At 20.7% G+C, this 21,623-nt stretch overlaps 6 protein-coding genes across 13 annotated transcripts; 4 read left to right on the top strand and 2 right to left on the bottom strand.

Annotated features, from left to right (window-relative positions):
* Nucleotides 1–84: 84 nt before the first annotated feature.
* LOC107998191 (mediator of RNA polymerase II transcription subunit 15) lies at nt 85–5,145 on the top strand. Of its 2 annotated transcripts, XM_017057330.3 has the most exons (12): nt 85–226; nt 420–507; nt 653–704; nt 793–987; nt 3,015–3,274; nt 3,352–3,510; nt 3,579–3,697; nt 3,770–3,852; nt 3,933–4,094; nt 4,191–4,476; nt 4,579–4,681; nt 4,747–5,145. In XM_017057330.3, exons 1-12 carry the CDS (start codon nt 165–167, stop codon nt 5,074–5,076), a joined length of 1,899 nt encoding a protein of 632 aa, XP_016912819.1. In that variant the 5' UTR covers nt 85–164; the 3' UTR covers nt 5,077–5,145. The 2 variants fall into 2 exon arrangements, with proteins under 2 accessions (XP_016912819.1, XP_016912818.1); XM_017057329.3 differs by lacking the exons at nt 85–226; nt 420–507; nt 653–704; nt 793–987 and adding an exon at nt 1,460–2,166.
* LOC107998078 (GDP-fucose protein O-fucosyltransferase 1) lies at nt 5,142–8,015 on the top strand. Its single transcript, XM_017057100.3, has 6 exons — nt 5,142–6,448; nt 6,543–6,658; nt 6,725–6,848; nt 6,905–7,269; nt 7,357–7,593; nt 7,722–8,015. The coding sequence occupies exons 1-6, from the start codon at nt 6,343–6,345 to the stop codon at nt 7,923–7,925; spliced, it is 1,152 nt and encodes a 383-aa protein (XP_016912589.1). The 5' UTR covers nt 5,142–6,342; the 3' UTR covers nt 7,926–8,015.
* A 1,097-nt stretch (nt 8,016–9,112) lies between these two features.
* Nucleotides 9,113–11,475, top strand: LOC107998251 (dynactin subunit 2). 2 transcript variants are annotated; one of them, XM_017057442.3, is made up of 9 exons: nt 9,113–9,352; nt 9,602–9,673; nt 9,770–9,903; nt 9,967–10,078; nt 10,178–10,329; nt 10,407–10,659; nt 10,735–10,911; nt 11,007–11,109; nt 11,195–11,475. In XM_017057442.3, the coding sequence occupies exons 1-9, from the start codon at nt 9,317–9,319 to the stop codon at nt 11,371–11,373; spliced, it is 1,218 nt and encodes a 405-aa protein (XP_016912931.1). In that variant the 5' UTR covers nt 9,113–9,316; the 3' UTR covers nt 11,374–11,475. The 2 variants fall into 2 exon arrangements, with proteins under 2 accessions (XP_016912931.1, XP_061928807.1); XM_062072823.1 differs by lacking the exon at nt 9,113–9,352 and having other exon boundaries at nt 9,954–10,078.
* Nucleotides 11,476–11,747: 272 nt separating this feature from the next.
* Nucleotides 11,748–13,064, bottom strand: LOC107998252 (large ribosomal subunit protein eL27). Of its 2 annotated transcripts, none has more exons than XM_017057443.3 (4): nt 12,925–13,064; nt 12,225–12,456; nt 11,906–12,042; nt 11,748–11,828 (listed from the first exon to the last, which is right to left on the bottom strand). In XM_017057443.3, the coding sequence occupies exons 2-4, from the start codon at nt 12,441–12,443 to the stop codon at nt 11,780–11,782; spliced, it is 405 nt and encodes a 134-aa protein (XP_016912932.1). In that variant the 5' UTR covers nt 12,444–12,456; nt 12,925–13,064; the 3' UTR covers nt 11,748–11,779. The 2 variants fall into 2 exon arrangements, with proteins under 2 accessions (XP_016912932.1, XP_016912933.1); XM_017057444.2 differs by having other exon boundaries at nt 12,767–12,980.
* A 224-nt stretch (nt 13,065–13,288) lies between these two features.
* On the top strand, nt 13,289–16,223 carry LOC107998247 (probable nuclear transport factor 2). 2 transcript variants are annotated; one of them, XM_062072829.1, is made up of 4 exons: nt 13,289–13,625; nt 13,699–13,770; nt 14,018–14,116; nt 14,577–16,223. In XM_062072829.1, exons 1-4 carry the CDS (start codon nt 13,518–13,520, stop codon nt 14,688–14,690), a joined length of 393 nt encoding a protein of 130 aa, XP_061928813.1. In that variant the 5' UTR covers nt 13,289–13,517; the 3' UTR covers nt 14,691–16,223. The 2 variants fall into 2 exon arrangements, with proteins under 2 accessions (XP_061928813.1, XP_016912924.1); XM_017057435.3 differs by having other exon boundaries at nt 13,412–13,625; nt 15,888–16,223.
* Nucleotides 16,224–16,441: 218 nt separating this feature from the next.
* On the bottom strand, nt 16,442–19,457 carry LOC107998246 (4-hydroxyphenylpyruvate dioxygenase). Of its 4 annotated transcripts, none has more exons than XM_062072826.1 (12): nt 19,162–19,447; nt 18,992–19,018; nt 18,864–18,926; nt 18,330–18,434; nt 17,932–18,057; nt 17,785–17,874; nt 17,617–17,717; nt 17,421–17,498; nt 17,095–17,329; nt 16,900–17,043; nt 16,700–16,816; nt 16,442–16,635 (listed from the first exon to the last, which is right to left on the bottom strand). In XM_062072826.1, exons 1-12 carry the CDS (start codon nt 19,162–19,164, stop codon nt 16,561–16,563), a joined length of 1,164 nt encoding a protein of 387 aa, XP_061928810.1. In that variant the 5' UTR covers nt 19,165–19,447; the 3' UTR covers nt 16,442–16,560. The 4 variants fall into 4 exon arrangements, with proteins under 4 accessions (XP_061928810.1, XP_061928811.1, XP_061928808.1 ...); XM_062072827.1 differs by having other exon boundaries at nt 16,900–17,022; nt 19,162–19,435; XM_062072824.1 differs by having other exon boundaries at nt 16,442–16,816; nt 19,162–19,457.
* Between the last annotated feature and the right edge of the window lie 2,166 nt (nt 19,458–21,623).

Below are 21,623 nucleotides of genomic sequence, written 5' to 3'. Positions count from 1 at the left end.
AGAAACATGATTAAGGAAGCTATTTATCTTTATATACTAATACCTTTATGTTTCAAACTATAAAAACAGGCTTTCAGTTAGTGATATGTTAGTCGTACTGTTACCGTGATAAAAGAAGGTTGTGTAATTGCTTCGATTGTTGATTTAATTATTGAACATTAAAAATGGCAACAGATGAAAATTCTTGGAGAACACAAAGTTTTCGACAAAGTGTAATTGCAAAAATGTAAGTTAATTTATGTCAAAAAATTATAAATGGTAAAATATTTCTTTATTTTAACATAATTAAAATAATTTACATTATAAAAAAATTAAAAACTTTATAATATTTTATGTTTTTATAAAAATAGAAGAATAAATTTATATATATAAATAGATAAAAAATAAGTATTTTTATATTTATTAAAAATATTTTATAGAGATGAAGCTGTACAAATGTCTGGGATGCCTACTGCAAAAAATAGTATTGAAATGGAAAATCATGTTTTCCAAAAAGCAAAAACTAAGGTTTGTTTTTTAAAATTATTAATTATAAATTATTATTAAAACTAATAAATAGTATGTATAAGAATTTTGAAGAATAAATATTATTTATTTTTCATATTAAAAATAAAATTATTATTTTTACTAATAAGAATTCATTTATTTGCAGGAAGAATATCTAGGTTTTGTGGCTAGATTAATTCTACATGTCAGAGAATTAAGTAATATAAATATTTTAATTTATATAAAATAGTTTTACCATAAATTTAAATGACTGACTATTTATAATGTAATATATTTTTATGATAGATACTAAAAAAGGTACAGGAGGTACTGCATCAGGTACAGCTTGTTCTGGAAATCAGGGAATGCCTGATCCAATTGGAGCATTACAAACATTAGCACGTCAAGGAACTGGAAATAATCAAATGATGAATATGAGTGGACCAGGATCCAATCCTCAAGGAATAATTCCACAACCACCTACAAATACTGCTACTAATTGTAAGTATATATATTTTTTGTGATGTTATGATAAAACAAAATGTTAAATAATAGCATCTATTATTGAAAAAAAAATTTTTTTTCACCAATAATTAAGAATATATAGTTAATAAAATGCATTTATATCTAAACGATCTTTCAATTATACTACAAGCTAGCTATAATTATTTATTTTCATTGCAATTCTATGCAAGTAATATAACTATGTAATAAAATGTAGATAATAATAAATGTCTAAATTTTTCTGATTGCAAATTGTAATAATTTATTAAATACAATAATCATTTTTTAAAAAAAGAAAAAAATCAAAATATATTATATTGTATTATATAAAATATATTTTATTTTATATTTTCAATTTATTTTTTTATATAAAATAATTTTCATTCTAATTTAACTAAATTATTGAAACACCTTATATATTTCTCAATATATATATATGTGTGTGTGTATAGTATAAAACATATAAGTATGAAATCTTTTAAAAGTGATAAAAACTGTATAAGATATGTATGTCTTTAGAAAGCTTTACTATAGTCAAGAGAATAGTAACTAAAACTTTTACTTCTAACAAAAATTATTCTGATGATTATATAAATATATTAAATAAATATATTATATAAATATTAATTAAAACGAAAAAGAAAAAAAAAGAAAACTTAGATAATATTTTTTTTATTAATAGAAAAAAGTAACTTAACCTAATTATTATTATAAAAATTTGTTAAATTAACTCTTTAAATTATAAAAAAAAAAAAATGTCTAAATTAACTAATATGTATTACTCACAATATGAAAGTTCTATAGAAAGTGAAGCTGCTTATGATTCTGATAATTCAGATACACATGAAATTTTAACAAAGTCACCATCTCATGCTCAATTTTATAAATACATTGAACGTAGAAATGATGAAGAATTATTACATGAATCTTGGAAATTTACAATACGTGAACAAATAAATCTTGCAACAGAAATTAAAGAACAATGTGGTATGGAAGTTAATCTAACAGATAATCAAGTATGTTATATTTATAAACCTGGTATAGATGAAACTCATATACCAGGCATCAAATTTAAAATAACATTTGTTTATATTAAACTATTGCGTAAATGGTACATTAGTTTAGGACATAGTCGCCTCCCAGATGTAATAACACTTGAGAATAAAATAAAAAGAGGTACTTATAATCCTACTACGCCAAATATTCTTAAAATGATACGTAAAATAAAAAATTCATTGGAAATTTTTGTACAAAGATTAGAATATATATGTAAAATGATTGAAAATGTAAAAGAAATTCATAAAGATACAGAATTTGAAGTAAATAAATCTTTGACCAATATCAAAATAATATTAAAAGAAAATGCTTGGCCAAAATTTATAGAAAAAACAAGCCTACAAGATATTATTATTCTAGAAATAGTATTAGATATTGATTTTAAAACTGATAATCTTTCATATGAATATATACATAAAAATAATGTATTAGCACAACAAAAAGAAATATATATAACTAAATTAGAAAAAAAGCTAAAAATATTTTTTGATTTCCCTTTAGTGGAAGCATTTAAATTGTTTATGGATGAAAATTTTTCTCCTGATGAAAAATCATTATCTTAATTATATATTACATTTCATTTGAAATATATCATATTCATATAAATATATTATATTTTTTTATTAAATTTATATTTAAGTTTGCAATTGTTTTATATTTTAATTTAATAAGATTGTTAAATATTTTACTGAATTGTAATCTTTTTATTTTCCTATGTTAAATATATAAACTGTTATAAATGAAAACATTATATATTAAAATAAATATATATATTGAAAAATATATTAAAAAAATTAAGAAGTAATAATTCATTTTATTCATGTAATTATTTTATTATGTCATTATATTTTTATTCAAATGATCTTTTTCATTTATCTCTATTGTAAATCTTATTAAAATATAAAAATATAATAATATAATGAAATAATTATATAAATATGTTTTTTTTTTATTATCAATTGTTTTAGTATTACAAAGTTTAAATCAACGTCCTGGACAACCTATAACCATGCAGAGTATGCAAAATAAAATACCAGGTATGGGTATGATGCCTGCTCAAACTAGTGGTCCAATGAATCACATGGGTCCAATTCAAACTATGCAAACTAATTCAATGTTAACACAATTGAATCCAATGGGTCAAGGAAATATGTCTCAGCAAATAAATCAAATGGTCCCCAATCAAATGACTCAAATCAATTCAGGACAAATGCAGCAAAATATGCAAGTATGTATTTATTAAGAAAAATATAGGTCCTTTTTTTATATGTATATAATAAATATAAATGAAATTATATATTTTAGACTCAAATGCAAAGTCAATTATCTAATCAAATAAATAATCAAATTACTGGATCTATAAGTGGAATCCAAACAAATTTGCCACAACAAATGAATCAGATTGCTCCAGGACAATTAGGTCCTGGTCAAATGCAACAACAATTAAGTCATATGCAAAGAAAGGTATATAAATAATAAGATAATATATAAACTTCATTATAAATATTTTTTATATATTTTTTTATTTTTAGCAAGGTGAAATGATAAATGCTGGTTTTCCTGGGCCTCGAAATGTTACACCAACTCAATTTTTAGGTCAAAGTCCATCACCATCTGCTCCAAGTCCTGCTGGTTTAGGTGCACCATCAAGGTATATTTTTTTAAATGTTTAAATATATTAAATAAACATTCAAATTTGAAAATTATACAATAAATTTTATAGTAATCAAATGGTAGCATCACCAGCATTAGTTCCTTCACCTAGTCCACAACATGCTATGATGGCAGGACCACAACGATCTGTAGGTATGTACATGTTAAATTAATTTTTATAGAAATTATTTATTTTTATCTAAAATAAAAATATAAAATTTATATTAAATTAGGCATGGCACCATCTCCTAGCAGTTCCTTGAATACTCCTGGAGGTGTGGGAGCTACCCCAAGCCCACAACAAGAAGACCAAGCTTATAGAGACAAAGTTAAACAATTAAGTAAATATGTAGAACCTCTACGAAGAATGATTGCTAAAATGGGAAATGAAGGAAGTAAATAATTTTACTAATATTATTAATATTAACTATTAATATTAATCTCAATCATTTCTATATAGATAATCATTATTTGATTTCTTTATTTAACAGATGTTGATAAATTAAGCAAGATGAAGAAACTTTTAGAAATTCTATCGAATCCTAGTAAACGAATGCCTTTAGACACATTATTAAAATGTGAAGTAGTTCTCGAAAAAGTAGATTTTAAAAGAAGTGATGCTAGTGTTGGACCTCCAGTTACAACATTAAAAGAACATCATTTCTTCAGTCCACTTTTAGAAGCAGTAAGCACACATCTTCAGAGTCCAGTGGTAAATCATACATTACAACGTACTTTTGGTCCCTGTTTAGAAGCTTTATTTGGTCCAGAAATAAAGTAAGTAATATTAACATATAGTGATATTAACGAATTTAACATATAATTTATGATTGATTGTATTGTAAGCATAATTTCATAAAACTTTATTTTTATAACTAGAAATTTACCACAACCACTAAAAAAACAAAAAATAGAAGAATCTCCTAGTGAAATACCAGATGTATTACAAGGAGAGATAGCTCGATTAGATCAACGATTTAAGGTACATATAATCAATTTTTCTTTACAATTTAAAATTTTGTAATATATATTTAAACATACATATAGGTCAGTTTAGATCCAGCACAACAAACTGGATCAAAATGTATTCAATTGATATGTTGGTTGGATGATCGTCATCTTCCATGTGTTCCACCTGTCTCAGTGACAGTTCCTGCTGATTATCCATTGACGCCTCCCCGTTGTGTAATGGCACCTCATGAATATGCTACAACATTTCTTTGTGCAGTTCAGAAAGCTTTAAATGCACGTATAACAAAACTTCCTCGACGTTTTTCTGTATCTCAATTATTAGATACTTGGGAAATGAGTGTGAGACAAGCTAGTGCACCTTCACAAATTCCTGTTACTGCTAGTACTGTATTAATGGGTTTATAATATAATTTTGCATATATTAAAGCATTTGAAAAATATTTTATAAATAATTATAAACTAAATAATTATAAACTATGTTTTTATTTAATTTTATCCTACTTATTATTTTTTGAAACTTTGGTTTGAATTAATTTTAATATTATGATTAATTAAATATAATTTTAAATCAATATATAATTTAAATTAATATTAATATATATTTTTTATTAATATATTACATGCATATTTTTAATTTTAATATTATATCCTTTAATCATTATATCCTTAAATTTAATCTTAAAGTATTTAAATAATTAGATTTTATATACAGAGTATTTGAAAAATATTGGAATATTCATAAACTACAGAGATAATTTCAAGCAATATTTTTTTTTTCTTATATGGTTTTGTTAATTATTACAAAAAATTGATCAATCATAGAACACATAGTTTAATTAAGTTGTAATAATAACGCTAACTACATGCTGTTAATATAACAAATATTCTTTTATAAAAAATTATATTGAATTATATCATAAACAATGAATAAATAAATAAATATAATATTTAATATACTTTCAAAATATGTTAGACTCATTCCTATTTATCGATGACACATAACTAATACTACTGTCATTTAAAGAGGCTACATGCTTCGTGATTGGCCAATATTTTTTTGTTAATAATTCATTAATAAAGTCGTAAGAAAAGTTTTTGCAAAGGAAAATGTTGCTTAAAATTACTTCAAGAATCTCCAGTTTATAGATGTTCCAACATTTCTGATGTGTATATAAATTTCTGTATAATTTCTACACATTAAAAATTAAGATATATATAATTTAAAAAAAAATGCTAAAAATGTGTTTGACATTTTATGATTGCGCGCCAAAAGCAAAACAGACAAAAAAAAAACAAATGGTGGAAGAAAAATAGAAATCATTTTATTTAATTCCAATTATAAAAATCTAATAACACAAAAAAGCATATATATGTATATATGCTATATATATATATATATATATATAAAATATCTTATCCATGATTCTATTAAATATTAGGTTTTATGATAAAATTAATATTAAGACACATGTAATGTTTCTATTTTATTATTGTTTCATACATGATTTTGTAAACTCTTCTATGTTTGCAGTAATCAATGCACGTATCCATAGTAATAGTGGATATGTATAAGAACTAAAGTAATTAATTGAATTGTACTTTTAATTTATAACATTTTAATTAACAAATTATTTATAATTAAATAGAATAAATAAAAAAAATTCTATTGAAATGTTCAGTATTATTTTCATTTTACTATTAACCAAATTTTATAGCACATATTGTGAAGATTTTGATATTGATACAAATGGATATATTGTTTATTGTCCTTGTATGGGTAAGATATAGATTTTTTTTAGATTTTAAATAATTACATAAAATGATTAAAAACAAAAATAATTCGTTAAAATAGATTTAATTATAATTTGTAGGACGATTTGGAAATCAAGCAGATCATTTTTTAGGCGCTTTAGGATTTGCAAAAGCGCTAAATCGTACTTTAGTTTTACCACCATGGGTTGAATACAGAACTGGAGAAACTAGATCTGTCTGTAAAAAATAATATTTAATATTTCAAAATATGAATAATTTTATCCATATTTATAATTTACAGATACAAGTCCCATTTGACACATATTTTAATGTTTCACAAGTTCAATACTATCATAAAGCATTATTAATGGAAGATTTTATACAAGATATTGCACCAAGAATATGGCAGCCTAAGGAAAGAGTATGTAAGTTCTAAATGTTAAGTTTAAAAATAAAATAAATTTATCATTGTTTTCCTTAGCTTTCTGTTATTCTGCACGTGGAAAAGGAGATTCATGTAATGCTAAAGATGGAAATCCATTTGGTCCATTTTGGGATACATATAATATAGATTTTGTTAAGTCAGAATTTTATGGTCCTCTTCATTATGATGTTTATCATACAGATATGGCAATACAATGGAAAAAACAATATCCTGCTTTACATTGGCCAGTATTAGCATTTACAGGTGCACCTGCAAGTTTTCCTGTTCAATTAGAAAATAAGAGATTACATAAATATGTGGAATGGAATATAGATATGTTGAATAAAGCAAAAACATTTATAAAACAAAAATTACCAAAAGGAGCATTCATAGGAATTCATTTACGTAATGGAATTGATTGGGTATTTATTTATATTTATTTTATAAATATTCAAAATATATTTTCAATATATTATAAATTTTAAAAAGTAATAATTTATATTCTATAGGTTCGTGCTTGTGAATTTATATCCAGCACACCAAATCTTTTTGCTGCTCCACAATGTCTTGGATATCGAAATGAACGTGGTAAAGCAACTTCTGCTATGTGTTTACCATCATTTGATTTAATAGTGCGTCATCTAAAACGAGTTATTCGGAATGGTAGTAATGTCAAATCAGTATTTGTAGCTTCTGATAATAATTATATGATTGAAGAACTTACTAAAGCCTTAGCACGAATGGAAGTAAGATATTAGTTAATAAAATTAATTAATTTAATAATTAAATTAATTAATAATAATTAAATATAAAAATATTTAAAAGCAGTTGATAAATTTTTATTTTGGATATAAACATTCAACATTTATTATAGGTTCCAGTTTTTAAACAAGATCCACCAGCATCACCTCACTTAGATTTAACTATTCTTGGAAGAGCAAATTATTTTATAGGAAATTGTATATCTTCCTTCTCAGCTTTTGTTGCAAGAGAAAGAGAAATTAAAGGATATCCTACATTTTTTTGGGGTTTCCCCTCAGAAAAATCTTCATCTTATGTTATACATGAAGAATTGTAAAGTAATTTTTAATTACTTTCATTAATTCCTATACACTCCATTTTTATTTATTTATTCAACAATAATAAAATTTTAAATGATTTATTTAAATTATTTGCCATTTTTACATGAATCATTTTTCATATATTATATATAGCAAAAAACTTACTATATAAATTATTTTATATTATATTTTACATTATATATATATATTATATAATATTATATTTTATTAAAGAAATTATATAAAATTACATTTTTTCTAAAATATTTTTATAATAATGAAACAGTAAATAAAAATATACGTATATAAATATTAACAATATCAACATAATGTTAATTAAGTTAAATTAATATTTCTTAGCTTTCTTATGTTAACATGCAACATTTTCAAAAAATTTATAAATTCTTTAAAATTAATGTTTTAAAAATAATGATTTGAAAAACACTAGTAATAAGATATTAATATAAAAATATAAAGTAAATATGAAAGAATTTAAAATTAGTCATAGAAATTAATGTAACATCTATAATTTTTAGAAACAATTAGATGATAACATATAAAAAATGCAATTTCACAAAATAGAATATTCTAAAATATTTAAATTATTACATTTTTAAATGACAATAAATATATATTATTTAGTGAATAAGTTTTAATTGTTTTATTGTAAATTATAAAATAACGATTTGTACTTTTTATATTACAAAATTTGTACTTTTTATATATTTTTGAACATTGAACAAAATTATCATCATATAAGATAGAGAAATTTTAATTAAATCAATTATAAAATATGATCAATTATTTACATTTTTATAATAAATAACTTTAAATACTATTTAAAATTAAACAAAATAAAATATTGTAATCAAATATATAAAATATAATAAATTTATATATGAAATTATATTATTTTAATAACCTTATAAATTTAATTAATATACAATATTAAAAGCAATATATATTATTAAAATAAAATTACAATATACTATATATTTTTATTTTCTTACGATATTTTTATAGTTTAATTTTTAAAATATCATATTATAAATATAATATTATAATAATAGCGATTAAATTTATTAAAAATTTAATATTTATTTTAATTTTATTATTATTATGATATTTATTTATTTTTAGGATAAAAGAAATAGAAAAAATATATATTTCATTATTTAAAATTACCACTTTTTCGTATAGTGCTGATACATGCTAGAAGATATCGTGCAAGTCGTATGAACGTAAAATATATGTAAAGTGTTCAGTGACAATTTACGATATATTCGAACGAAATCTTGGTACTTTATATTAATATTATTTTATTTTAAATTATTATTAAAAGATTAAATTTTTTGGATAAATAAAATAATTTAAACGTTAGTAACTTTTTTTAATTTAATCGCGAAAAATGGCTGATCCTAAATATGCTGATTTACCTGGGATTGTAAGTATTTCATATAATGTCAAAATTATATTGATGTAACTTTATTATATATATTATTATCATTATATTATACATATATATATATAATTTAATACAATAATACAAATATATATAATTTAATACAAAATTTTTTATATCAAATATAAAATTTCAATAAAAACGAAATAAAGACTTGGTATAATTTTATTCAATATTCTAGAATTTGTGTTGAATGTACATAATATTTTGATATTTTTATTGTATGTATAGGCATATGATCAAGTTGATGTTTATGAAACTACTGATTTACCAGAATCAGAACAATTTCAACTTTATCCTGAGGTATAACATTATATGTATTGTGTGTATATGAAAATTATTTATAATATATTTATTATATGTTACATTATTTAATTGTATGAATATTTATATTTTTAGGATGAAACAGATTCTATAGAAAAGTTACATATTAGTGCCACAGAAGCATTTAATAAATTTAAAAATAAACATGTTATTAGCAAAGGAGTTGATTTTTCAGATCGAGTATCACTCAAACCAAGAACTGGCTATAAGTAAATTTTTTTTGATAAATAAATATAAAAAAAATTATATATATTGAAAGATATAAATTTTAGATTTGGAGATTGGGAATTACCTGGAGAAGGAGAAAAAGAAACCCTTATTCAAAAATATCAACGTTTACAATGTGAAATTAAAGAATTATATGAAGAAGTGAATGATTTAAAAGTATTTAATTTATTTGTTTTTATTCATTTATAATTTATTTATTTAATTTATTATTTTATTTAATAAAAAATATGTATATATTTCACTTTTATGAAATAGGAAAAAATGGGAGAAGATGAAGTAAAATCTGTTGCTGGTGTGATTTCTCAAGTACAACTTCTAGAAAAACAATTAGATTCCTTAAAATTAGAAGAATGCCTTGGAGCTGATCTTGTTGCTACTCTGTCTGATCCACAAGGCACAAGAATGAAGTAAGTTTATGTTATAATATAATGGAATATAATGGAATATAGAATGAAAATTTTTTTTTCATTAATGAATGTTTTAGACAATTGATATCACAAATAGAAGCATTCAAGCAAACTAGTATTCTTACTTCTGATACTGATTCAAAAGTGCAAAATATAAAAGATGATAAAACTAATAAAACAGAACCTGGTGTACTCAAATATCAGATGATGTATCTTCCAGAAAAAGCAAGAATGCAAGAAGCAGCAAGAATTGCATTACTTGAACAAAGGCTTTGCAATTTAGAAAGTATCATTGGAACAACTAGTGATAAACTTTCCAAATTTTCACAGGTATATAATGTGATTATTTTTTATATAATTATAATAATTAATTTAATGTTATATAAACAATAAATTTTTTTATAGAATCTCAAAAGTCAAGGAGTAATGGAAGCTCTTCAAGAATTAGGAGCAAAAGCTGCATTACTAGATACTTATCAATTAGATATAATTGAAAGTCGATTAGCTACACTAATTCATAGGATGGATAATATTGCACAGAAAAAAACTGCATTAACATTAGATTCAGAACAAGAACAAAAAGTAAGTTATTTTTTCTTTGAATAATTAAATAATTTATGTAAAATTTTGAAATTAGAAATTTAATAAAATTTATTAAAATCAAATTTTATTTCTAGATTTCAGAAATGTATGATATCATGAAACAGACAGAAACTATGTCACAAATTTTACCACAAACTGTAAATCGAATGTTGGCTTTAAATACCATTCACCAACAAGGTATGTATCTAAATATGAGAAAAACTTTATATTTTTTATTTTAAAATATATATTATTTTTTCATATTGTTTATATTTTTTTTTAGCTGCTACATTCAACAAATCTTTAACACGTTTAGAAGAATTACAATCACAAATAACATCTGATTTGGAGAGTAATAAATCTCTTTTAAAAGGAGTTCAAGAAAGCTTTGCATCAAATTTAGAAATTATAAAAAATAACATAGAATCATTAGATGAACGTATTAAAAAACTTAATAAGTGATAATTTATAAAAATATGAATGAATTTTCGTTATAATGTTTCAATTTTTTTATCATATATTTATTAAATTATGTTATTTACTAATATATATTTTTTAAATGTATTTTTAAATTATTCATTTAATATACACCATCATATGTTATATTCTTAAAATATTTTTATCAGAATTTTTTAAATTATTTTTTAAAAATATTTTAAATAATATAAATTAAGTATCTTTGTATTCTCGTAGTAAGATAGCTAATTCATTAATGTATACATTATAAATTAAAAATAAATTAGAATCATGCTTTTTTCAAGTATATATATAAAAACATAAAAATTTGTTTTTTCATTCTGGAGTAGGAGAATAAATGAGAATTATTACATTTAAAATATTTGTAAATTTTATATTTATTTAAATTTAATTAAAACCGTAATTTTTGGAAGAACCATTTGTTTTTACCAGATTTGTACCTAAAAATAAATAATTATATATATATTGTTTATTTATAAAATATAATATGATAAAAAATTATTATAAATATATATACTTTTCTTCAAATTTAACACGAGTTTGGAATCGTATCTTCTTGCGTTTCATTGGATCTTTAAGATCTTTAGGTGTTACTTTATCCCAATGTAAATCTACAGTATATCTTGTTGGCATCAAATGATTATAATTTAATACCTATAATTGTATATATTTAAATTATATTTACAATAAATATATTAATATATCAAAATATAACTTAACAAAAAACATTTAATATAATCAAAAAAAAAATTACATTAACAATTAATAAGAAAAGTTTAAAGATATTAAATAATTATTAATTTTTTTAATTTTCAATAATAATTTATAAAACTTACTTTCACAAATGGTTTGATTTTAGAACGTTTGTGAATCTTTGCTTTACCCATTCTTTTGTGTACTTTACGTGGATATCGGTCAATACCAGCTACCATTGCATGTCCATATTGTTTTTCTGTAGTTCCATCATCATAGTTACGCATAATGATAGCTTTTCTTCCAGCATATCGGCCACTAAGGACCAATACTACTTTTCCTGTTTTCATAATCTTCACCATCTTGAAAATATGTCTAGATATGACAAGAAAATAAAAAATTAATTTAAAAATTATAATATAAATGTTTTATTATGAAACTTATATATAATAATTTATATTATATTATTAATTTTTTTTTGTTTAACATAGATTAAATCATAATTGTAAACACATCACATAACTTCTTCTTTATCACAAATACTAAAAAATAAAAAAACAAATTTACACAAAATTAATATTCTTAAAATTTTTATTTTTTAATATTCTTAAAATTTAAATAATTATTTTATTTTTAATTTAATATAAACAAAATTTTAAAAGTATATATCAATATATTCTCTTACACGAACTTATTATTAAAATTGTAAAATTGGGAAAATCATTGCTATTCCAAAAATATCGGAATAAACAATATTAAGATCAACATTATATATACAAATAAATTATTTTTCTATTTCCCGATGTTTTTGGATTAGTTTCTGCAATGTCAAACACTACACACCTCACGATTTTTCACACCGAAAAAAAGGAAGTTAACCTAACTTTCAATTGCTTATCCGTTCAATATTCAAAATTCAACCTACAGATGTCGTATTATTACATCCGGTAATATTTAATGATAACCAATCCTAAGTTGCGATTTAAATGACATTCAATAAAATTATTTTTTAATAAAAAATTTTTGTTTAAATCAATTTTGTCTAAAATAATACAAATATCTTTATTTATTTTTTATATGAATTAATTAATTTTTAAAAATCAACGAAGTAGATTTGCATATTTCCAAATCAAAAGCAATCACGAATCAGAAACGGTATTGTTTGTGCGAAAACGAGTATATACAATCGTTGCCAAATATCTAAACTTTTCGAGAGTTCGAGAATAATTCCGATGATTTTCTCGATACATCGAAATGATTGGTGGACATAAGTAGCTTCCTGCTCGCTTGTATCTTGCACGAGGGATGTTAATAGGCATTATTTTACTCTTATCGTAGAACTTTTTTTAAATACAATTTGTCAACGGATTGAATCACTTGGAAAGACTGATATTGTTAGTATCGTGTAGTAATTGTGAACACAATAAGTTAGCGTAATGGCATTAAACCCCCAATATGAAGTTATCGGAAAGGGTTTCGTACAACAGTATTATGCGATGTTTGACGATCCTGCTCAAAGACCAAATTTAATAAATATGTATAATGTAAGTTTTTATTAACGTAAATATTTATAATTATATTTTTTATATTATATTTATTTGATTGTTATATTCATAGACCGAGTCATCTTTCATGACATTTGAGGGTTTGCAAATACAAGGTGCTATTAAAATCATGGAAAAACTAACTGTAAGTATTTTATGGAAGAAATATATATACATATAATTTTATTATATTAATATATTATAAATATTATTTTTTCTAATATATTTTATATAAATAATTGTACTATTAAATATTAAATAAATATAAATGTATTATATTAAATAATTATGTTGTTTATAAAAAGATTATATAAAATACAAGAAAAATAAATATAGTATTTTTAATATTTTTTATTATATTGATTATTTTATTATTAATTTTTAATTTTCAGAGTTTAACATTTCAAAAAATAAATCGGATAATAACTGCTATTGATTCACAACCAATGTTTGATGGTGGCGTACTCATTAATGTTTTAGGAAGGTTGCAGGTAAAGAAAATAACTTTTTTTATAATATAATTATAATATAAATATAAAAATTTTAATATGAGTAGTATAATATTTATATATGTGAATAGTAAATATTATACATAAAAGAATTTTATAATTCAATATGTGCAGATTTTATTCCAATTAGTTCAGTAATTTAATTTTTTTTACTATTCTTATTTAATATATAATATAATACGCTTTCAAAAATAAAAATACATTTGGCCTGATATTTTCTTTTTAAATTCTTTGATTGCATTTGTTTTTATTCGTCCACATATTGTATTTTATTGGCTGGACATGTTACACAAATGTGTACTGTACTGCCTTACATTTTTTGTGCTGCCATATGAAGATAGAGATTGAGCTATGACTAATGTCCAGCAACAATCTCTCTATATACCTCCGCAAAGAAGATGAAATAAGAAAATTCAGTCAGTGATTGTTGATGATTGGGCAGACTGATGAGGATCAGCCCCATGCATACATCCAGACATTTGTCCTGAAGCCAATTGGTACCAGCTTTTACGTGCAGCATGACATCTTCAGACTTGCTCTGCATAACACGGTTTAGGCGTCAGGTATTACTATTCCATTGATCTTCGTATCATGGTACAGGCAAGCTTGATACTAATTCTTAGTGTCTAAAGCTGCTTAATGTTTGTCAATATGCTTTTTTATTATTAATTCTAATTTTATTATATATTATTTGCAATATTGCTTTTATGTTTGCTGTAATTTAAGATTTAAAAAAAATAATTTTTGCACTTACTAATATTATTATATAATAATTTGACAAACATGGAAACTTAAAGTAATTTTGTAATATAATGGAAATATTTACTGCATTTTAAAGTTTATTATTATATTATATTTAAATTTAATAAAATTTCTTAATTTTATTAATTCAATATTTGCATGTACTATTTAATTAATTATATTTTGATAAATTATCTAGTAAAAATGATAATAAAGAGAAAACTTTAAATTGCTGAACTGATAGGAATAAAATTTATTTTTTCTATATTTAAAAAATAAATTATTATTTAAGTAAATTATTATTATTAATATTTAAATAAAAATTTAATGACTTATTATTTAATAATAATTCATATTAAGATTAATCATTATGATTAATTTATTTTATCTATAAAAATAATTTTAAAATTATATAATATTATATAATAGTAAATAATATATGAATATAAAAAAATAAAAATAAATTTAAGTTTATATTTTTATATAATATAATTATTATATATACTTTTTAATGTAATTAGAAATTTTATAATAATTAATAAATTTTATAATAATTAACTAGAAATTTTATAATAATTAATATTTAAAATTATTTATGAAAATATAATAGAATATTTATATTACTGTAAGGAAAAATATAAAATAATTTTTTTATATAAAATTTTATTGTATGGTAAGTTTATCTTTATATTATATATCTTTTTTATTTTTATTATTCTTGAAATATTATGTATTTTTTGCATGATTAATAGTAAAATTATTAATTATTTTAATAATTATGTAATCTAATTAATTATTTTAATAATTATAATATTAATAATACCAATATAATAAGTTTAAATACATAATAAATTTTTATATACAATAAATTTGATTTTATATTAATATTTTATATTAATATTTACTAAAATTTATGCAAAATATATAAATAACAAAAAAAGTATATAATTTTTAAACATATTTATATTATTATAACATATGTTATAAGTAATATATCTCTAATTTATTGTAGGCAGATGAAGATCCACCACATGCCTTCTCACAGATCTTTGTGTTGAAGCCACTGGGGAATTCGTTTTTCTGTCAACATGACATCTTTCGTCTTGGCATTCATGATAGTGTATGAAGAGAAATGTCTGCAAGTTTATCACAGTTAATATAGCAGACAGGTATCTGAGCTATGGACTCCACAGATTAAAATAAGTGAGCTACTTTTTCCTTAATATCCTTTGTCATCACATATTATTCCATTCTTTCTAGATATTGCAATTTTTATATGAAAAACATTTGCTTATATCTTGGCCATGAAACAAAAAGAGAGCATTAAAAATAAATACAGTTTAATAATTTTCTTGCTTTTCTCTTTTTTTAAGACACCTGTTGTTAATTATATGTTTATAATATAATATTACAATTTAATACAGCACGATATAATGTTTGATTTTAATGGTTAATTATTAAGCTTCAAATTGTATTGTTACATATTTTATCTCCTCATACTGTGTGTATTTTTGTAAAACAAATATTGGCCATTAAATACAACACATAAAATTAATACAATGGTAGTTTCTATTTTAAAAACATTTTAATTTAATAAAAATTTAAAATATATTTAAAATTTAAAATTTCTAGAAAGAAATTTATATACATAATTATATTTTATTTCAATTATATAAATTATATTTTTATAAATTGCCACGTTTAGCTTGTTCCATTTCAATAGCTTCAAAGAGTGCTTGGAAATTTCCAGCTCCAAATCCCTGGAACAAAAATAATTATAATTTTTATTGTTATCTGAATTTTAATAATTATATTAATACCTACATTATGATTATGTCTTTGAATAATTTCTATGAAAAGAGTTGGTCGATCTTGCATATTTTTGGTAAATATTTGTAAAAGATAGCCATTTTCATCATAATCAATTAAAATTTTTAATTTCTGAAAATATAATTAAAAATAAATATTAACAAATCTTTACTAAATTTATTTTATGATTTTGTATTTAACATTTAATATTATACCTGAAGTATATTAAGATCTTCTAAAATTTTTATACCATTAGTTTTCAAACGATTTCTTAACATATCATAATAAGTATCTGGAACATCCAAGAATTCCATTCCTCGAGCTCGCAAGTTTTCTATCTGTAGAATAACAAAAGTTTTCTATTTTAAAATAAAATTTTATGCAAATTTATTATTAAGAATATAATTTACAGCTGTAATTATATCGTTTGTATTAAGAGCAATATGTTGCACTCCTGCTCCTCCATAATATTCAACGTATTCTTGAATTTGCGAACGTTTTTTGCCAGGAGCAGGTTCGTTTATAGGCATTTTCACAGTTTCCTCCCAATTCGTCATTACGATAGAACGCAGAGCTGAATATTCTGTATGCAATTGAGTATCATCTACTGACCAAAATCGATGAAATTGCAAACATCGTTCATACCTATAATGGTATAATAAAAATTTTATGTAGTAAATACAATATGTATAGATTATATCGTTTTCTTAAATTTTTAATTTGTTGTTGTTTATACCATTTTGCTACTAGTTCCATTTGTTTATCAGGTTGATTACCAACAACGTGATCCACAAAATTTAATCCTACTTTTGGTCTAAATAATAGAAGAATAGTTATTAAATATTTCATGTTATTAATATATTTTATAATTATTAAATATTATAAAATATTATCAAAGAATAATGTGATTGGATTTAAATTAAATTACATACAAATTTTTTGAAAATATATCTTCTGATAATTTTTGAAATCCTGGCAAAAAAAATCCTTTATATTTCGATCGATCTATTAGTGTATGATATGTGTTTCCGTACTAATAAAAAAATAAATAATTTTATTGAAATATTATTTTTATTTCATGATATTATGTATTTACTTACAGTTTTTATAGTAGCAAATTTTACAGTACCATATTTATCGTTTTCTTCCCATATGTCTTTTACTATTACGGCTCCTCTTTCTTTTGCGATCTAAAAAAAATTGATTTTTCATTTCGTATTCAAAAAAATTTATGATTTTTAACTTACTTTTACAATGATATCTATATTCTCAACATTGAAAGCAATATCACGAACACCATCTCCATGTCGAGAAAGATAACTTCCCATTTCTTCATTATCAGGTTCATAGGCTGATTCAAAAATAAAAATAATCTATAAATGAAAAATATTTATTTTTTTAATAATATAAAATAATTATAAACATTATTTATAATTATATACATTATCTAAAAAATTCATTTTTATTTCAATAAAATAGAAAATTTATATAATTAATATTTCTAAAGACAATAATTCATATCTCATAATAATTTTTTAAATCAAATGAATTTTTCAGAATAAAAAATTATATTATATAATTATTTATATTAATTTATAAAATATTATTTTATGAAAGTTAATAAACATTTGTTTAGCAAGTTTACCTGATTTTGTTTAATGACATGTGATGCCACGCGCCTAGAACCAGTTTCTAAACCACGGTAACCTAACGGTTCAAAACCCAATCTATTGCAATAATAACTAGCTGCCTAAATAACAAATGAATTTAAAAATAAATTTATAATACCATTTTAAATATCATAATTATATTCAATCATTTAATTAAAATAATAAATAAAGTTATTCATAATAAATATGTTCGAAATATATAATATAATTTATCTATGATTTTAGATTAATATCTATATTTTAACAATTAATTGAATAAAGCATTAATTATCTTAACAAATTTTAATTAATGATTTATATTTAAATGTTAATAATTTATTTTTTTTTGTGTAAAAATATATAACAAAATTGAAAATATCTTAATATGAAAGTATTTTATAATATATATATTATAATAAAAAATATTAATCCTGAACAATTATTTATTTTATAAATTCCATGATTTTATTAATTCAATGAATTATTCAATGAAAATATTTTGTTTAATAATATATGGTATTTGCAATTACCTGTTTTGCATTTCCAACCCAAAATTTAAGATGATCGAAAGATATAAATTTCCCACCTAAAGGCTGAAAATGAATTATACATTAATAATACATTATTTTTTCATTTAAAATATTCCTGTTATAATTACCTTCGGTCCTTTATCTGTATATGTAGTCTAAAAAAAAATAATAAAAATTTACATTATCAATTTATTATTATAATACTATTAATAATAATATTGATTAAATGTAATATAACGATTCATTATTTTTATAAAATTTTATTCTTTTATTACAAATTAATAAATAACATTCATACCATTTTTAATACTTCGAAAGAGTTAGAGCGAGGTAGTTACTGATTTTTTTTAATAGTTCTTAATCACAAGTGCGTCTTGCTTAAATATAAGCGCGTCAAAGTCAGCGATCGATATTCTAATCGTTGATTGGTTGATCTCGGAGGCTTATTTGTTTCGCATTCTTTTAGAAATTGTGAAATATAAATCAATCGTATAATATCATCGTTAATGAACAGGTTTTTCAAGATTATTATGATCATTCGATATTTCCATGATGGGCTAGTCCGGAATTTTTAAAATCATTTCTTTCAATAACATTTTTTTAAAAATAAATATATATAATTTATTTTTTAAAAAAATTTTTGTTTGTTTTTAATTTTCATTTACATTATTTAATTTATTATAAAGATAATAAGAAATAAACTAAAGAAATAAATAAATATTATTTAATATTTTATAAAAATTTTTTAAAAAATATAATTCTTAAATTTTTGAAAAAGTATAATTACGAAATATTATATTTCAATATTTTTTATATATTTCACAATTAATAAATTAAATATATTATAATAATCACTATTGTAAATAAATATTATTTTCTTTTTATTGTTTTATATTTCACATATTAAGATTTTATATTTATATAAAATATAAATCATTGTATTTAATAAAAAAATAATATAAATTATTAGTATATTAATTTTTTTGTTTAAAAAATTAAATTCAATTTTTTCTTTTACATATTAAGTATATTAACATATATATTTAATACAGTAAAACCACAATAAAATATTTATTAATAACATTGTAATATTAAATATTCAAGAAATAGTTTTTCAGAAAAAAATTTTTCAATAATAAAGATTTAAAATGTCTCGATCTTTTTTATAAAAATTTTCCACGGAGGCTCGCCATTTTATATGATAATAAAACTTGACTAGTTGTGCGTCAACAATGTAAATTTTAATTTAAAAATTCTGTTTAATATAAATGAGCAGATAGAACGTGTTAAATGCATGATACAGACAAGTTAATAAACCGGCAGAACTAGGAGGCTCGCCTCGATTCATTTTTATTTATTGCCTAGAAAAAAATTAATAGAAAAAAATGATAGAATAATTTCAGGATACATAATCAATATCTATAACAAACTTATATAACTTTAAATTTACTTTCATTTAAAATAATATCATAATTAATAATATTTAATATTTTAATATTTTTTATTATATCTTTCGAAATTGTAAATAAATTTTGTTTTAAAATATTAAAAAATTAAAATATACACATATAATCTAAAAGTACTTAAATATTCCAATTATTTTATTGTATATTATTAATAAAAATTTAAAAATCAATGAAATTCAAATATTACTTATTATAATCATAACTTTTATTTGATTAAGATATATTCTGATGACATTACAATATTTTGTTATTCATGTTTTACTGTATAAATATTTTATGTTATTTGTAAACATTATATATAACTATAATTATGTAGTTAATTATAATTGGATATAATTAGTTTGAATTAGATTTAAATTAAAGAATTTTATATATTAAAATCGTAATAAATTGTATTTAAACTAATATGTATATTATTAAAAATAATTTAAAATATTAATAGCTTTCAAATATATAATAATGACTAGATAAAATTATTGTAATTACATTTAAGAGATATGTATTAAAATTTATGTAATGTATATTATTATAAATAATAATATTATTATAAATAATAAAATATTATAATAAATAATATATAAATAATAAATATGAACTAATAATAATATGTAAATATGTGATTAAAAATTTTATATATACACAAAATTTTCATTCAAAATCATAATTTTTTTAATATAAATTTCTAATTTAATTTATAAATTACAATTATAATTAAAAAATAAATTACATAAATTTATAAATATATTTATAAAGATGTTATTATAATAAAAAGAATTTAATTTTTACATATTTAATAAATATTATTAGATATTGATAAAAAATAATTAGATATTAATAATTAATCATTATTAAGTTTTTATAACTTCTTTTATGATTAAAGAATTACATTCATTATTTATAATATTTTTGTTAACATATTAGTATATTATACATTTTTTAATAATGTTGTTAGTTTAATTTATTTATACTAAATTTAAAAATTATATTATTTATAAATTGTATAAATAAACAAACGCTTTTTATATTTATATACAAAGAACTAATTATATGTTTATAATACATACAATATAAGTTTATACAACACTGAAGCGTTAAAAAGTTAAGAAAAGAACAATTAATTACTTATTCTTAATTGTAATAAAAATCTTTATCTATAATAACATCATTTTAAATAGATGAATAAATTATATTTAATATTAAATATCACTTAATTTGGATATAGTACAATACAATATCAGAATTTTTTATATTCTATCTAAGACATTAAAAGCTTAGACTTGGAAAAGCTATCTAA

This window comes from Apis cerana, linkage group LG3, assembly GCF_029169275.1.
Source record: "Apis cerana isolate GH-2021 linkage group LG3, AcerK_1.0, whole genome shotgun sequence".
Classification (NCBI taxonomy): domain Eukaryota; kingdom Metazoa; phylum Arthropoda; class Insecta; order Hymenoptera; family Apidae; genus Apis; species Apis cerana.
Note: the sequence above shows the minus strand (reverse complement) of the source record. Positions and strands in the feature narration are given on the sequence as shown.

Bases quoted from the DNA above. Each gene is read 5' to 3' on its own strand.
- LOC107998191 (XM_017057329.3), top strand. From the start codon at position 1,746: ATGTCTAAATTAACTAATATGTATTACTCACAATATGAAAGTTCTATA. The intron at 4,095-4,190 runs GTAAATAATTTT...TTTATTTAACAG, and splicing joins TAAAATGGGAAATGAAGGAA to ATGTTGATAAATTAAGCAAG. The intron at 4,682-4,746 runs GTACATATAATC...ACATACATATAG, and splicing joins GATTAGATCAACGATTTAAG to GTCAGTTTAGATCCAGCACA.
- LOC107998078 (XM_017057100.3), top strand. From the start codon at position 6,343: ATGTTCAGTATTATTTTCATTTTACTATTAACCAAATTTTATAGCACA. The intron at 6,849-6,904 runs GTAAGTTCTAAA...TGTTTTCCTTAG, and splicing joins GCAGCCTAAGGAAAGAGTAT to CTTTCTGTTATTCTGCACGT. The intron at 7,594-7,721 runs GTAAGATATTAG...CATTTATTATAG, and splicing joins AAGCCTTAGCACGAATGGAA to GTTCCAGTTTTTAAACAAGA.
- LOC107998251 (XM_017057442.3), top strand. From the start codon at position 9,317: ATGGCTGATCCTAAATATGCTGATTTACCTGGGATT. The intron at 10,330-10,406 runs GTAAGTTTATGT...TGAATGTTTTAG, and splicing joins CCACAAGGCACAAGAATGAA to ACAATTGATATCACAAATAG. The intron at 10,912-11,006 runs GTAAGTTATTTT...TTTTATTTCTAG, and splicing joins ATTCAGAACAAGAACAAAAA to ATTTCAGAAATGTATGATAT.
- LOC107998252 (XM_017057443.3), bottom strand. From the start codon at position 12,443: ATGGTGAAGATTATGAAAACAGGAAAAGTAGTATTGGTCCTTAGTGGC. The intron at 12,043-12,224 runs GTAAGTTTTATA...ATACAATTATAG, and splicing joins AAATCAAACCATTTGTGAAA to GTATTAAATTATAATCATTT. The intron at 11,829-11,905 runs GTATATATATTT...ATTTATTTTTAG, and splicing joins CGTGTTAAATTTGAAGAAAA to GTACAAATCTGGTAAAAACA.
- LOC107998247 (XM_062072829.1), top strand. From the start codon at position 13,518: ATGGCATTAAACCCCCAATATGAAGTTATCGGAAAGGGTTTCGTACAA. The intron at 13,771-14,017 runs GTAAGTATTTTA...TTTAATTTTCAG, and splicing joins AAATCATGGAAAAACTAACT to AGTTTAACATTTCAAAAAAT. The intron at 14,117-14,576 runs GTAAAGAAAATA...ATGATTGGGCAG, and splicing joins ATGTTTTAGGAAGGTTGCAG to ACTGATGAGGATCAGCCCCA.
- LOC107998246 (XM_062072824.1), bottom strand. The intron at 18,435-18,863 runs GTAATTGCAAAT...TTTGTTATTTAG, and splicing joins GGGTTGGAAATGCAAAACAG to GCAGCTAGTTATTATTGCAA. The intron at 17,718-17,784 runs GTAAGTAAATAC...TTTTTTTATTAG, and splicing joins AATTTGCTACTATAAAAACT to TACGGAAACACATATCATAC.